The sequence below is a fragment of the Passer montanus genome, unplaced genomic scaffold (assembly GCF_014805655.1).
Source record: "Passer montanus isolate IOZ18808 unplaced genomic scaffold, ASM1480565v1 scaffold109, whole genome shotgun sequence".
In the NCBI taxonomy this organism is placed as follows: domain Eukaryota; kingdom Metazoa; phylum Chordata; class Aves; order Passeriformes; family Passeridae; genus Passer; species Passer montanus.
In genome coordinates, this window is record NW_024357502.1 from 1,936,894 (window position 1) to 1,951,506 (window position 14,613).

General features: G+C 69.6%; 3 protein-coding genes across 5 annotated transcripts in view; 1 reads left to right on the top strand and 2 right to left on the bottom strand.

The window, feature by feature from the left end:
- Positions 1 to 84: 84 nt before the first annotated feature.
- On the bottom strand, positions 85 to 672 carry CUNH2orf81 (chromosome unknown C2orf81 homolog). The gene is made up of 2 exons (XM_039723728.1): positions 406 to 672; positions 85 to 335 (listed from the first exon to the last, which is right to left on the bottom strand). The coding sequence occupies exons 1-2, from the start codon at positions 580 to 582 to the stop codon at positions 96 to 98; spliced, it is 417 nt and encodes a 138-aa protein (XP_039579662.1). The 5' UTR covers positions 583 to 672; the 3' UTR covers positions 85 to 95.
- Positions 673 to 3,281: 2,609 nt separating this feature from the next.
- Positions 3,282 to 8,672, top strand: WDR54 (WD repeat domain 54). 2 transcript variants are annotated; one of them, XM_039723584.1, is made up of 10 exons: positions 3,282 to 3,331; positions 3,785 to 3,992; positions 4,515 to 4,577; positions 4,664 to 4,730; positions 5,536 to 5,592; positions 5,663 to 5,790; positions 6,514 to 6,614; positions 6,695 to 6,857; positions 7,578 to 7,652; positions 7,752 to 8,672. In XM_039723584.1, exons 1-10 carry the CDS (start codon positions 3,312 to 3,314, stop codon positions 7,881 to 7,883), a joined length of 1,014 nt encoding a protein of 337 aa, XP_039579518.1. In that variant the 5' UTR covers positions 3,282 to 3,311; the 3' UTR covers positions 7,884 to 8,672. The 2 variants fall into 2 exon arrangements, with proteins under 2 accessions (XP_039579518.1, XP_039579509.1); XM_039723575.1 differs by lacking the exon at positions 3,282 to 3,331 and adding an exon at positions 3,554 to 3,591.
- A 120-nt stretch (positions 8,673 to 8,792) lies between these two features.
- The window catches only part of LOC120509142 (rho-related BTB domain-containing protein 2-like), a 6,681-nt gene continuing 860 nt past the window's right edge, over positions 8,793 to 14,613 (bottom strand). The window contains exons 3-9 of one of the 2 annotated variants that reach the window (XM_039723479.1): positions 13,244 to 13,429; positions 12,043 to 12,848; positions 11,206 to 11,324; positions 10,815 to 10,965; positions 10,545 to 10,633; positions 10,350 to 10,455; positions 8,793 to 10,270 (exon numbers count right to left, since the gene is read on the bottom strand). In XM_039723479.1, the coding sequence (XP_039579413.1) occupies positions 10,101 to 10,270; positions 10,350 to 10,455; positions 10,545 to 10,633; positions 10,815 to 10,965; positions 11,206 to 11,324; positions 12,043 to 12,848; positions 13,244 to 13,429 (1,627 nt within the window). In that variant the 3' untranslated portion in view covers positions 8,793 to 10,100. The remainder of the gene's footprint in view (positions 10,271 to 10,349; positions 10,456 to 10,544; positions 10,634 to 10,814; positions 10,966 to 11,205; positions 11,325 to 12,042; positions 12,849 to 13,243; positions 13,430 to 14,613) is intronic. The other variant, XM_039723488.1, reaches the window with a different exon arrangement.

A 14,613-nucleotide genomic window follows, 5' to 3' on the forward strand; every position in this document is an offset into this window, starting at 1 on the left:
TTCCGTGTTCGCGGGGGCAGCGGCGGCGGCGCGGGGCTGGCGGAGCGGGGCCGGTGTCGGTGCGGGGTCCCCGCGGGGCGGCACCGGGCTGGGGCTCAGCCCGAGGGGTCTCGGGGAGGGGCGATCGGGGCGCGGCTCACCTGGCCCGGGGGCACAGCGACACGCGGGGCGGTGTCCTGGCCGCGGGGACCTTCAGCCACGGCTGCCGCGGGGACATCGCCGGGCGCGGCCCGCCCGGGGGACACGGCGACATCCCGGGCGGCAGCGGCGCCGGGGACATCGCCGGGACCCACGGGCGGAACTTCGGCTGTCGCGGAGAGCTCCTCGGACAGCACCTGCCCGGGGACAGAGGGTGGGTGACACCGCGGGTCCCGCGGGGCTCGGGGGTTCGGGGGACCCTCTCACCTCTTCCGAGGGCAGAGAGACGGCGGCGACAACGCCCGGTGTCCACGAGTCCCAGAGCTGCGGTGGGGGCTCCTCGTCCTCCTTCCAGACTCCATCCCGCTCGGGGTCCGGGTCCCCCTCGGGGCGCGGGTCCTCGTTGTCCCTCACCAGGAAGCGCCACTCCGCCACGAACAGCATGGCCTCCCGCGCCCGCGCCACCGCGAAGGGCACCCGCTGCGGGCACGGCGTGAGACCCGCCCGCACCCCGAACCCCCCCGAACCCGGGCTCGGGTCTCACCTGCCGGGCCACGGCCGCCAGCGCGCTCTGGGTCAGGGCGCGCTCCAGGAGCTCGTCCAGGAGGGGCCGCACGTCCAGCGGCTCCGGGGGCTCGGCCGCGGGCTCGGCCCGCCCGGGGCTCCTGGCCGAGCCCTTCTTGGCATGGCGCGGCTCGGCCCGGCCCGGCGTGCGCGGCTTGTCCTGCCTCGGCCTGCTGCCCGAGCCGTGCGGCTTCGCTCTCTGCCGGGACACGGGCAGCCGCGGCGCCGCCCCGTGCGCCCCAGTACGGACCAGTATAGCCCAGTACTTCCCAGCTCATCCCAGTGCATCCCAGTATGGACCAGTATGGATCAGTACACTGCCGTGCAGCCCAGCGTGGGCCCCCAGCTCATCCCAGTGCACACCAGTACCAGTACGGACCAGTATAGCCCAGTACTTCCCAGCTCATCCCAGTACGGACCAGTACGGACCAGTACACCGCCGTGCAGCCCAGCCTGGCCCCCAGCTCATCCCAGTGCATCCCAGTATGGACCAGTACATCCCAGCTCATCCCATTATAGCCCAATACATCCCAGCCCACCTCAGCATGGTTCCCCAGTACAGCTCAGTACAGCTCAGTACATCCCAGTACAGCCCAGTATAGCCCAGCCCACCCCAGCACGGCCCCCCCCTACCTCCCAGTATAGCTTGGGACATCGCCGGGACCCACGGGCGGAACTTCGGCTGTCGCGGAGAGCTCCTCGGACAGCACCTGCCCGGGGACAGAGGGTGGGTGACACCGCGGGTCCCGCGGGGCTCGGGGGTTCGGGGGACCCTCTCACCTCTTCCGAGGGCAGAGAGACGGCGGCGACAACGCCCGGTGTCCACGAGTCCCAGAGCTGCGGTGGGGGCTCCTCGTCCTCCTTCCAGACTCCATCCCGCTCGGGGTCCGGGTCCCCCTCGGGGCGCGGGTCCTCGTTGTCCCTCACCAGGAAGCGCCACTCCGCCACGAACAGCATGGCCTCCCGCGCCCGCGCCACCGCGAAGGGCACCCGCTGCGGGCACGGCGTGAGACCCGCCCGCACCCCGAACCCCCCCGAACCCGGGCTCGGGTCTCACCTGCCGGGCCACGGCCGCCAGCGCGCTCTGGGTCAGGGCGCGCTCCAGGAGCTCGTCCAGGAGGGGCCGCACGTCCAGCGGCTCCGGGGGCTCGGCCGCGGGCTCGGCCCGCCCGGGGCTCCTGGCCGAGCCCTTCTTGGCATGGCGCGGCTCGGCCCGGCCCGGCGTGCGCGGCTTGTCCTGCCTCGGCCTGCTGCCCGAGCCGTGCGGCTTCGCTCTCTGCCGGGACACGGGCAGCCGCGGCGCCGCCCCGTGCGCCCCAGTACGGACCAGTATAGCCCAGTACTTCCCAGCTCATCCCAGTGCATCCCAGTATGGACCAGTATGGATCAGTACACTGCCGTGCAGCCCAGCGTGGGCCCCCAGCTCATCCCAGTGCACACCAGTACCTCCCAGCTCATCACAGTGCATCCCAGTATGGACCAGTACATCCCAGCTCATCCCATTATAGCCCAATACATCCCAGCCCACCTCAGCATGGTTCCCCAGTACAGCTCAGTACAGCTCAGTACATCCCAGTACAGCCCAGTATAGCCCAGCCCACCCCAGCACGGCCCCCCAGTACATCCCAGTATAGCTCAATACCTCCCAGCCCACCCCAGCATGGTTGCAGCCCAGCCTGGCCCCCAGCTCATCCCAGTGCATCCCAGTATGGACCAGTGTGGATCAGTACACTGCCATGCAGCCCAGCGTGGGCCCTCAGCTCATCCCAGTGCATCCCAGTATGGACCAGTATGGACCAGTACACTGCCGTGCAGCCCAGCATGGGCCCCCAGCTCATCCCAATGCGCACCAGTACGGACCAGTACACTGCCACGTGGCCCAGTGTGGCCCCTCAGCTCATTCCAGTGTAGCCCAATACGGACCAGTACATCCCAGCTCATCCCAGTATAGCCCAGTACCTCCCAGCCCACCTCAGCATGGCTCCCCAGTATAGCCCAGTACATGCCAGTATAGCCCAGCATGTGCCCCCAGCTCAGCCCAGTGCATCTCAGTACACCCCAGTATAGCCCAGCCCACCCCAGCACGGCCCCCTGATACATCCCAGTATAGCTCAACACCTCCCAGCCCACCTCAGCATGGCCCCCCAGCTCATCCCAGTATAGCCTGGTACATCCCAGTATATCCCAGTATAGCCCAGTGCCTCCCAGCCCACCTCAGCACGGTCCCCCAGCTCATCCCAGTATAGCCTGGTACATCCCAGTACATCCCAGTATGGCTCCCCAGTACAGCCCAGTACATCCCAGCATAGCCCAGTGCCTCCCAGCCCACCTCAGCACGGTCCCCCAGCTCATCCCAGTACATCCCAGTACACCCCAGTATACCCCAGTACACCCCAGCACACCCCAACTCCCCACACCCCGCAGCTCCCCCCAGCCAACCCCCGCCCCCTCTGCCCCGTTTCACCGCCTCCCGGGCCCCCCCAGTCCCCCCCAGTTCTCCCAGTCCCACCTCGGCCATCCCGCCCCCTCGGCGTCCCGGCCTCCACGGCAACGTGACGTCATCACCGGGCGCCGCCCGCCTTTGCGTCATCACGCCGCGACGCGTCTCCATGGCGGCGGCGAGCACCGGGTGAGCGGGACGGGGAAAAACCGGGGGGAACTGAGGGGAAACCGGGGGAACCCAGCTCCCCCCAGCCAACCCCCGCCCCCTCTGCCCCGTTTCACCGCCTCCCGGTCCCTCCCAGTCCCTCCCAGTTCTCCCAGTCCCACCTCGGCCATCCCGCCCCCTCGGCGTCCCGGCCTCCACGGCAACGTGACGTCATCACCGGGCGCCGCCCGCCGTTGCGTCATCACGCCGCGACGCGTCTCCATGGCGGCGGCGAGCACCGGGTGAGCGGGACGGGGAAAAACCGGGGGGAACTGAGGGGAAACCGGGGGAACTGAGGGGGATTGAGGGGGAAGGGGCCTCGGCGAGGGCGGGGGTCCGTGAGATGGGGCTGGGCTGGGGTCCCTGGCAGCAGAGCTTGGGCCGGGGGTTGTGAGGGGGGCGCTGGGAGGGGGGCAGCCCCGGCCGTGCCCGCAGGCCGTACCGGCGGGAGCGCAGCCTGGCGCTGCGGGGCAGCAGCTCGGCGCTCTACAACAACCTGGCGGTGCTGCGCGGCCCCGGGCGCGCCCCGGCGCTCGGAGCCGTGCACGGCAGCAGCCTCAGCCTGCTGGCCGGCGAGGGGCCCGCCCGGCAGCTGCAGGCGCGGGGAGGGGGCTCTGCCCTCAGCACGCCCCTGCTGACCCAGGTGAGGCGGGCACAGCCCGGGCTGGCGGCGGGCGGGGGGCGGAACGCGGCCCTGGCACCGCCCTGGCACCGGGCAGGGGGCGGGGGGTTCAGGATCCTGCGGGGCCCGGGGTGTGGGGAGGGGAAGGGAGCCCCCCGAGGGGGCTGGGGGAAGCTGGGGGGTCCTTGAGGCTGGCGGGGACTGACCTGGGGGGACATCAAACACACCTGAGGGAGGGGCTGGGTGCTCCAGGAGGGGAGGGGTAGGAGTTTGGGGGGGGCTCCAGGAGGAGATTTGGGGGCTCCTGTTCCAGGAGAAGGGATTTGGGGGGCTCCAAAGGGAGATTTGGGGGCTCTGGGAGGGGTTTGGGGCTCCAGGAGGAAATTTTGGGGCTCCAGGAGGGAATTTGGGGGCTCCTGTTCCAGCAGAAGTTTGGGCTTCTCCCGGAGGAGGATTTGAGATCCTTCAGGAGGGGTTTGGGGCTCCCCAGGGCAGGACCCCCCGGAGGTTTGGGGGTCCCTCAGTGTCCCCGTGTCCCCGCAGGCCGCGTGGTGCCAGCTGCCATCCCGGGTGCTGCTGGTGCTCACGTCCCAGCGCGGGGTGCAGGTGAGGCCGGGGGGCACGGGGGGCTCTGGGGGGCTCCGGGGGTCCCCTGTCCCCCCCAGAGTGTCCCAGCCTGTCCCTGGTGGCAGATGCACGAGGCTGATGGCTCCACCATGGTGTTCTGGCACGCCCTGGACGTCCCGGAGCTGCCACCAGGTGAGGCCCTCAGAGCCCTGCCAGGCCACCCCGGCACTGTCCCCAAGTGCCACAAGCACAGGGCTGGGGGCTGCACCCTGCCAGGGAGGCAATTCCAGCCCTTCCCAGGAAGGAATTTTGTTCATATCCAAGCTGAACCTCTCCTGGCACAGCTTGGGGCTGTCCCTGTCACCCTGTCCCTGTTCCCTGGCTGTCCCCTCCTGTCAGGACCACAAGGTCCCCATTTGTCCAGCCCTTGTGTCAAACTTTAAAACTTTTCTACAAATCCATTTCCCAGACCCCCTGACCCCCTTTTCTCCAGGCTGAGCCCCTTCCCCTGCACAGCAGCACCCCAATGTCTGCTTGTGACAGGCCAGACCTGGCCAGGCCTGGGCTGTGACCCCAGTTCCCATCCCAGGGTGACACAAACCTGTCCCCAGCTCCTGTCCCAGGGTGACACAGACCTGTCCCCAGCTCCTGTCCCAGGGTGACACAAAGCTGTCCCCAGCTCCTGTCCCAGGGTGACACAAACCTGTCCCCAGCTCCTGTCCCAGGGTGACACAAACCTGTCCCCAATTCCTGTCCCAGGGTGACACAAACCTGTTCCCTCTCCCAATTCCTGTCCCAGGGTGACACAAACCTGTCCCCAATTCCTGTCCCAGGGTGACACAAGCCTGTCCCCAGTTCCCATCCCAGGTGACACAGACCTGTCCCCAGTTCCCATCCCAGGTGACACAGACCTGTCCCCAGTTCCCATCCCAGGTGACACAGACCTGTTCCCATCCCCAGTTCTCATCCCAGGTGACACAGACCTGTTCCCTTCCAGCACATTCCGTGTTCGCCCGAGGCATCGCCGCGGCCGGCGGCCGCTTCGTCTGCGTGGGTGAGCCCGGGCCGTGGGCAGGGGGTGGCCCCGGGCTGGCCCGGCCCTGCTGACCCCCCTGACCCCGCAGGGACGTCCTTTGGGGCCGTGCTGGTGTTTGACATCCCCCCAAAAGGCACCAACGTGACGCTGAGCGAGGTCCTGGAGCAGCACCGGGATCCCGTCACCGACATCGCGGCCGAGCAGGGCCAGGCCCCGGTACGGGGGACAGGGGACCCCACATCTCATCAGTGCCACCCCCTGCCATGGCAGGGACACTGTCCCAGGTGGCTCCAGCCTGGCCTTGGACACTTCCAGGGATCCAGGGGCAGCCACAGCCTGCTCTGGGCCTCCCCACCCTCACCGGGAAGGATTCCTTCCCAAAATCCCACCCAAATCTCCCCTTCTCTGGTGGGAAGCCATTCCCTGTGTCCTGTCACGCCATCCTTTGTGCCACATTCCTCCCGTCTCTCCTGGAACCTCCTCAGGCACGGGAAGCTCACAGGGCAGGTCCCTGCAGACTCAGCAGCCGCTTTCCTCCCACTCAGCACTTTCCCTGCTGAGTCACGGAGCTTTCCTCGCTCTGGGATCCCCAAGGAATTCATCCCCCAGACGCCATTCCCGAGCTGCCGTGTCACCCTGGGGACACGGGGCTCTCGTGTCACCTCCCACTCACACAGCGCCCTGGGCTTTGCTCCCAGGGCTGCACTGGGGCCTTCCCAGGGCCGGGAGGAGCCGGGAATCCTCAGGGAGGGAGGGAGGGGTGCCCTGATCCTTCCTCGAAATCCAGCCTGGCGTGGCAGCGTGGGCAGGGACGGACGAGTTCCAACGGGACCCGTCAGCGCTTCAGGAGCTGTTCCAGCCTGTCCTGGTGCCCGTGGGGCAGTGCCACCGCAGAGCTGGGGACGCTGCCCGCTGTCCCTGAGCCCTCTCTCCCCGCAGGACGGGGCTGGCGACCTGGTGACAGCCGATGACTCCGGGACGCTGTGCCTCTGGAGCAGCGGGGAGGAGTTCACCCTGCTGGGGAAGATCCCGGGATCTGGGTGAGCCCCGGGCATCCCGCAGGGCGTGGGGCACGCGGGAGGGACAGCCCCGCGGGGGTGACACGTGTCCCCGCGCCCAGCTGCTCCTGCTCCTCGGTGGCGCTGTGGAACGGGACGGTGGCGGCGGGCTATGGGAACGGGCAGATCCGCCTGTGGGAGGCGGGGTCGGGGCGGATCCGCGCCCAGGTCAGCGCCCACGCCCGCTGGATCTACGCGCTGGACCTGGCCCCGCTCAGCGGCAAGGTGCGCAGGGGACGGGGTCACAGCTGGAGTCACACCTCGGGTCACGCTCAGGCATCCTGACCAATACCCAACCTGCATCCCATCCCGACATCCACCTGGCATTCCAACCTGACATCCCACCTGGCATTCCAATGTGAAATCCCAACCTGGCATCACACCCTAACATTCTGCCTGGCCTTCTAACCTGAAATCCCAGCCTGATATTCCAACCTGAAATCCCAACCTGGCATTCCATCCAGAAATCCCAACCTGAAATCCCAGCCTGAAATACCAGCCTGGCATTCCAACCTGACATCCCAACCTAGCATTCCATCCAGAAATCCCAACCTGAAATCCCAGCCTGGCATCACACCCTGACATCCCACCCCACATCCCACCCTGATATCCACCTGGCATTCCAACCTGGCATCCCAACCTGAAATCCCACCTGGTATCCCACCTTGAACTCCATCCTGAAATCCCAACTTGGCATCCTACCCCAACATCCCACCTGGCCTTCCAACCTGAAATCCCAACCTGAAATCCCAGCCTGGCCTTCCAACCTGAAATCCCAATCTGAAATCCCAAACTGGCATTCCATCCAGAAATCCCAACCTGAAATCCCAGCCTGGCATCCCGCTTGGCATTCCTCCCTGGCATCCCACCCCCATCCCCCGGTGTCCCCCTGCCGGTGGCACTGCCAGCTCCGCGGTGTCCCCACGCTCCCTGCTCCCCTGGCAGCTGCTCTCGGGTGCCGAGGATTCCTTTGTGCACGTCTGGAAGCTCAGCAGGAACCCGGACACCGATGACATCGAGGTCAGTCCGGGCTTGGCACGTGGAGCCACGGGGACAGGGGACAGGGATGTGGCCCCTGGAGCTGTGAATTCCTGGGATTCCGTCTGGATCCCCCCGCAGGTGCAGCACTGCCACGCCGAGTGTGTGACGGACACTCAGGTGTGCGGCGCCCGCTTCTGCGACCCCGCCGGGGACACCTTCGCTGTCACCGGCTACGACCTGAGCGAGATCCTGTGCTACGGCCCCGCCTGAGCCCGGACTGCGGCAAGAACGGGAGTGCCGGGACCCCCGGGGGACGGGGGTGAGCACAGCCCCCCCGGCAGCTCCGGCCGGGATCCCCCCTGCCCCGAGCCCTCCCGAGGGCCGGGAGCTGCTCCGGCTGCTGCAGCCCCGCGGGGATGCTCCCGTGGCTCCCGCCGGCTCCGGGCTCCTCCCGTGGCTCCCGCCGGCTCCGGGCTCCTCCCGTGGCTCCCGCCCTTCCCGGAGGGTGGCGTGGCTGGGAGCGGAGCCGGCTCAGACGGGAGGATCCCGGGGAACCTGTGCTACCGGCCCGGAGAGCCCAGCCCAGCGTCCCAGCGAGCAGCATCTGCCAGCCACGGCTGCTGGGGAGGGAAGGAGGCCAGGGGCACCTGGGGGATCCTGCATCCCGACCCCCCGGGATCCCGAATCCCCACGGGATGCTGCAGTCCCATGGCCACTGGCCAGATGTTCGAGGCCCCAGCTGTGCCCCGGGGCTGGAAACAGCAGCAGCAGCTGCAGTGACACCCCAGGGACGTCCCCAGGTCCCCTGCAGCCGCCCTGACTGTCCCTGACCCCCCCCGGGAGCTGAGGTGACCCCAGGCTCTGCTCCCAGGGCCCTGCGAGGCCGGGAGGGGGGAATGGGGGGCCCAGCCTGGAGCTGGGGGGGCTCAGCCAGGGACAGGCCCTAGGAACCCCCCCACACCCCTCGGGAGACCTCCCCCACCCACCCTGTATGTCCCACTCGTGTCCCCCCAGTGTGTGGGTCAGGTCCCCCCAGTTCTGCTCCCACCCCCACGTGCTCTGAACCCCCCCACCCCAATAAATACACCGCAGGGAAGCCCCCCCGTGTCACTCCTTCCTGAAGAGGGGTCTGGGGTGTTGGGGGGCCCAGCAGGGTTGGGGGGCCCAGCAGGGTCCGGCTCAGTTACAAAAAGCTTTATTAAAGGTTAAAACAGCCGCTGCTGAGGTGGGGGGAGCCCCGCTCCGGGCCGGGGGGGGCCCCGAGGCCGGGGAGGGGGCCGCTGTGCTCCTGGGGTAAAAAAGTGTAAAAACGGTTGTGCAGTTCAGCCCGGGGGCGGGGACGGTGCTCCCCCCCCTCACCCCGGGGAGGGGACACAGCCCGGGGACGGGCACAATGATCCCCCCCGGGGACAGCGACATGCCACGGCCCCGGACGGGGACAATGATCCCCCCGGACACAGCCGGGGCCGGGGGCCCCTCCAAGGCACAGAGATGAGCCGGGGGCTCTGGCAGCCACACAAGCACCCGGGGACCCCTCCCCGCGCCCACCCACCCCGCCCTGCTCACAGCTTGGCCCCCCCCGCCCCACGGGGGGGAGAAAATACAGCACCAGAGAGAGCCCTACGGGGGTGGGGACCCCCAGAAGAGACAGGGGGAGCGGCAGAGCCCCCGCTCGCCCCCAGCCCCAAATACTGCTCGGTCAGAGGTAGCACCAGCGCTGGCCGGGGCGGGGGGCCCTGCCGGGGGAGGGGGCTCAGCACGGCCCCCCTGCCGGGGAAGGCACGGTGGGAGCGGGGGCTGCCACCCGGCAGAGCCTGTAAACAGCCGGGGGAGGGGGGTAAACAAGCCCTTGGGGGACCCCCGCCCCGGCCAAGCCCCTGGCTCAGTGGTGGGGGGGGTCCCAGGGCTGAGAGCCACAGCTCAGGGTGGGGGTCCTGGGGCCAAGCCCTTGTTCAGTGTGGGATCCCTGGAGCCGAGGGTGGGGGTCCTGAGCCCCTCAGCCCAGCACAGCGACCCCCAGCCCTGCATGGGAGCCCTGGGCCCAAGCCCCCACCCAACACGGGGACCCCCAGCCCAGCTGAGCCCCCCAGCCCTTTATAAAAGCCCCAGGCTCAAGCCCTTCACTCCACACAGGGACCCCCAGCCCAGCTGAGCTCCCCAAGTCAAGTGTGGGGGTCCCGGGACCTGAGCCCCCAGCCCAGCATAGAGACCCCTAGCCCAGCACAGGGACCCCCAGCCCAGCTGAGCTCCCCAAGTCAAGTGTGGGGGTCCCAGGGCCTGAGCCCCCATCCCAACACAGGGACCCCCAGCCCAACAAAGCCCCCCCAGCCCCGAGCCCCCCACTCACCACAGGGACCCCCAGCCCAGCTGAGCCCCCTCACCCTCCACGGGGACCCCGGGGCCGAACCCCCTTACTCAGCACAGGGGCTCCCAGCCCTCCCTAGCCCCCAGCCCCACTCGGGGGTCCCCTCCCCTCGCCCCCCGCGCTCAGGACACGGGGGGTGAGGGTCTCCAGAAGCACCACTTGCTGCGGGGGTGCTGCTTGCGCTGCAGCTGCTCCTCGCGCTCCCGCTCCTTCTTGGAGCGCAGGTACAGATCCTCCTCCTTCAGGTACCACACCGGCGGCCAGCGGTGCCGCTCGAAGTGCGCCTGGTTCTCTGCGGGGACAGCCCGGGGCTCAGGGCACGGCGGGGGATCCCCTCCCCTCGCCGTGCCCCCCGCCCAGCCCGTCCGTACCTGCGGACATGAATTTCATCTCGCGGGGGAAGCGGCGGCACACGCGGTTGTAGTTGGTGCAGATGTAGTGCAGGCACCAGGCCGCCAGCTGCCGGGCGTTGTGGAACTGCAGAGGGATTTGGGGGGGTCACCCCATCACCTGGGAGTCCCTGTGCCCCCCCCCGGGGGTCGCAGCGCCCTCCAGCCCCCCCGTACCTGCGTCATCTCCAGGTAGATGATGACCTGCTCGTCGATCTCCACGCGCTGCATGAAGGCTCGGAGCAGCTCGTCCACGGCATATTGCTCTGGGGGAGGGGGCAGCGGGGGTTCGGGGGGGGTCCCACAGCGGGGACGCGCCCCCCGGGCCCCCCCCGCGCTCACACAAGGACAGCGAATGACACACGGGGACGATCGATCCGTCCCCGCGGCGCCAGCGGGGTATTGGCAGGTGACGTCAGGGGCCGGGGGGACACCGGGGGGGCTCACCCGTGAGCGCCTGCAGCCGCGGCAGGCACAGCCGGTCCGTGAGGATCAGCAGCTCCATGGCGTCCAGGTCGGGCGTGGGGGTGAAGACCCCCGTGTAGAGGAAGTCGAGGACGGCGCGGAGGCAGGCACAGTTGGTGCCGGGCAGGGACACCTGTGGGATCGGGGGGTTTGGGGGAGATCAGAGCCACCCCCAAAGGGGCTTGGGGGAAAGGGGGACCCTCCTGGCAGCTGGCACAGCAACCCCAGCTCTGGAATAGCCCCCACAAGCCAGCACAGCTCCCTCTGCAAGAGGTTGGTAGGACACACGTGTCCTGGGCCAGGGGGTCTGAGCAGCGCCCTGACCCCAAGCAAAGATGCCCACGCTGCCCCCCAGGTGCCCCCAGGTGCCCACCTCGCCGGCGTAGCTCTCGCGGAAGCCCCCCCGGAACATGGCCCTCATCCAGTCGCAGCCGGCGATGAGCAGCGGCTTGTGCGCCGGCACCGCGCCGTCATCCACGCGGAACACCACGTCTGGGGACAGGGGACAGCTCAGCGGGACGGCCACCCTCAGTGCCCCACCCCTCAGCCCAGGGACAGCCACCCTGGGACACTGCAGAGCAGGGACATCCACCCCGGGACACTGCAGAGCAGGGACAGCCACTCGCTGACCGCCGCTGTCAAGGGGACAAGAATCCCTTGGACACCCCTTCCATGGGGACACCGCTGCCTTGGGGACAAGAATCCCTTGGCCACCCCTTCCATGGGGACACCGCTGCCTTGGGGACAAGAATCCCTTGGCCGCCCCTTCCATGGGGACACCGCTGCTTTGGGGACAACCACCCCTTGGACATCCTTTCCATGGGGACACCATGCCTTGGGGACAAGAATCCCTTGGACACCCCTTCCATGGGGACACCGCTGCCTTGGGGACAAGAATCCCTTGGCCACCCCTTCCATGGGGACACCACTGCCTTGGGGACAAGAATCCCTTGGACACCCCTTCCATGGGGACACCGCTGCCTTGGGGACACCACCCCTTGGCCACCACAGCCCAGAGCTGCCACTCCACCCCAGCAGCACCCCCATGACTGACTGGGGCAGGACCCCAGACTCCAAAGACCTCCGTGTTGGGAGGGGCTCAGTTTGACCACAGCCCTGTGACCACACCGGCACCACGAGAAGGGAACACCACCCGGAGGTGACAGCGGTGACCCTCCTGTCCCCACAGCCCCCACCCCGCGCCCCATACCTGCGAAGACGCCCTTGGCCAGGCACTCCTTGACGCGGTTGGCGCGGCGCACGTGGAAGGCCTTGGTGATCTCCTGGTTCATGAAGCTCTCCTGGTTGAGCTCGTTGGCCACCATCATGCGCAGGTCGAACACCTCCAGCAGCTCGGCCACGGCGCCCACCTGCCGCAGGTCGCCGTGGGGCCGCTCCAGCCTCCCGGTGTACAAATATTCCAGCACGGCGCGCAGCGGCTCCGGCCGCACGCCCCGGTCCATGGCCACCACCGCCATGCGCCGCTCCCGCCCCGCCACCGGGTCGGCCACCGGCTCCCAGCGCAGGCTCAGGAAGCCGCGGCCCCACGACGACAGGTCACGGGTCCCCAAGTCCCCCTCGGCGGGGGTCTCGGGCGGCGCCTCCAGCGTGAAGAGGTCGTAGAAGCGCGAGCAGGCGGTGGCCAGGAAGACGCGGTGGGCGAAGACGCGGTGGCCGCCCTGCAGCTGGAAGACGACGTCGGCGCAGAGCGGGGCCTGGAACAGCGCGGCCGGGCCGCCCCCCAGGCCGGGGGGGGCTTCGGGCACCTGGATGAGGGGCGGGGGGGGCTTGGGGGGCAGGAAGGGTGCCTGCAGCAGCGGGCGCTGCATCTTGCGCAGGTGGGACTTCCAGAACTGCAGGTGGCGGCGGGACACGAGCGCGGCGCGGATGGCGTTGTCGAAGACGTCCTTGACCCCGAACTGGGCCACCACGCTGGTCTCGTAGTAGGGCACCCCCAGCTCCTGGGCCACCTCGTGGCCCCGCTCCGGCGGCAGGATGTCCGAGGGCTTGATGGGCCTGGGGGGGCACGGACAGGGTGGGGGGCTGAGGAGGGTGGCCAGGGGGGTCCCTCCTCGTTCCAGGATTCTGGGAGGTGTCACTGCCATGCCAGGGGCGCTGGGAGGGTGGCCCCTCATTGTGGGGGTGCCAGGGGGAGCAGCAGGGGAGGCCCCAAGCCAGGAGTGCCCAGCAGGGCAGAGGTTCCACCCCACAAGCGCTGTCAGAAGACCCTGACCCACAGCGGGACCCCGTCCTGCCGGGAGATGACACACCCAACCTCACACGCTGCTGGCAAAACTGGGGGTCCCCAGAGCGGCTCAGGGAGGGCTCCCCGTTTTAACGGGACCGGGGTGATGCTGACGACGCCACACCGAGGTGTCCCTGTCCCCTGGGGGGTGACCCTGGGGGCTCACTTGGCCAGCGGGCGCCGCGCGCGGTTGACGGCGTCCAGGTCGGCGTAGCGCAGGTCCAGCTGGCAGCCCACCAGCACGATGGGCGTGCGCGGGCAGAAGTGCTTGATCTCGGGGTACCACATGGTCTTCACGTGCCGCAGCGAGTTGGGGTTCGCCAGCGAGAAGCAGAGCACCACCACGTCCGACCTGCGGGGAGCAGCAGCAGCGGCAGGGCAGCGCTGCCCCGCTGCCACCCGCTGTCCCCAAACCCCGCCCCAGGTCACTGTCCCCAGCCTGGGACCCCCCAGGAGCCTCAGGAGCCCCTGAGAGCCCCACAGCCATGGGAATCCCACAGATCCTCTGGAAACTCCGCGGCCCCTGGGAGCCCCATGACAGCGACAGCGACAGGAGGGACCCGGCGGGACCTGGCTCCGGGCCACCTCCGCCGGCCACGCCACCGGCTGCCCCTGCCCGTGGCGGTCCCAGCCCCCGAGCACCCGTGGGGGGTCCCACGGGGGGTGCTCGGGTGGGTGCCAGCCCCCAGCACCAGCGACATTCCCTGTTTGCTGTCCCCAATTCCGCCCCGGCGCCCACCGTGGGGCGGCCACTGCCACCCCGGGGGCATAAGGTGCCAGGGGACATGGGGGGTGTGTGCCAGGGGACACGGGGGCTGTGCCAGGGGACACGGGGGCTGTGCCAGCACCCCCGAGTCCCCGCAGCAGCCGCGTGGCCCCGGGCCCGGGTTGTTTTTAGTCCGTGCCGGGACGGGACGTGACCGGGAGGCGCCGCTGGAGCCGGGCCCGTGTCCCAGACCAAGATAGCCGCCACCGGCCCCCGCGGGGGCCCCGGGGCCACCGCGAGCCGGGGGGACACGGCCCCCCCAGCCCCGCTCTGTGGGGTGCCCCCAGCCCCCCCAGCCCCCCCAGCCCCGGGGGCTCCCCACCGCGGCCCCGCCGTGCCGCGGGGAGATTAGCGGAGCGCCGGGGCTGCCGCGGGGCGGCGGCGATAAGAGCCCGGACGTGCCAGCGGCCACGGGCACCGGCTGTTTACAACCGGGGGCCACCGGAGCTCGGGGGGGGCCCTCCTGCGGCCAGCCCAGCGCCCCCCGCAAGGATTCCCCCTCCCCACCCCGGAGCCGCCCCCCACCCACGGCTCCGGGGGGCCGCGAGCAGCCGGGTCCCTGCTCGGGGGGCAGTGCCGGGGTCACGGTGCCCCGGAGGTGCCCCCGGAGGGGGATGGGGGCAGTGCGGCCCCCCCCGAGGGTTGGGGTGCCAGAGCGGCTCCCCGGGCGCTGGCGGGAGCCCAAGGGGCTCCTTTGGCTCCGGGCATCCCGGGAGGGGCAGGGCTTGAGCTGGGGGTGGGGCTGGGCTGCCCGCGGGGGTCTCGGGGGT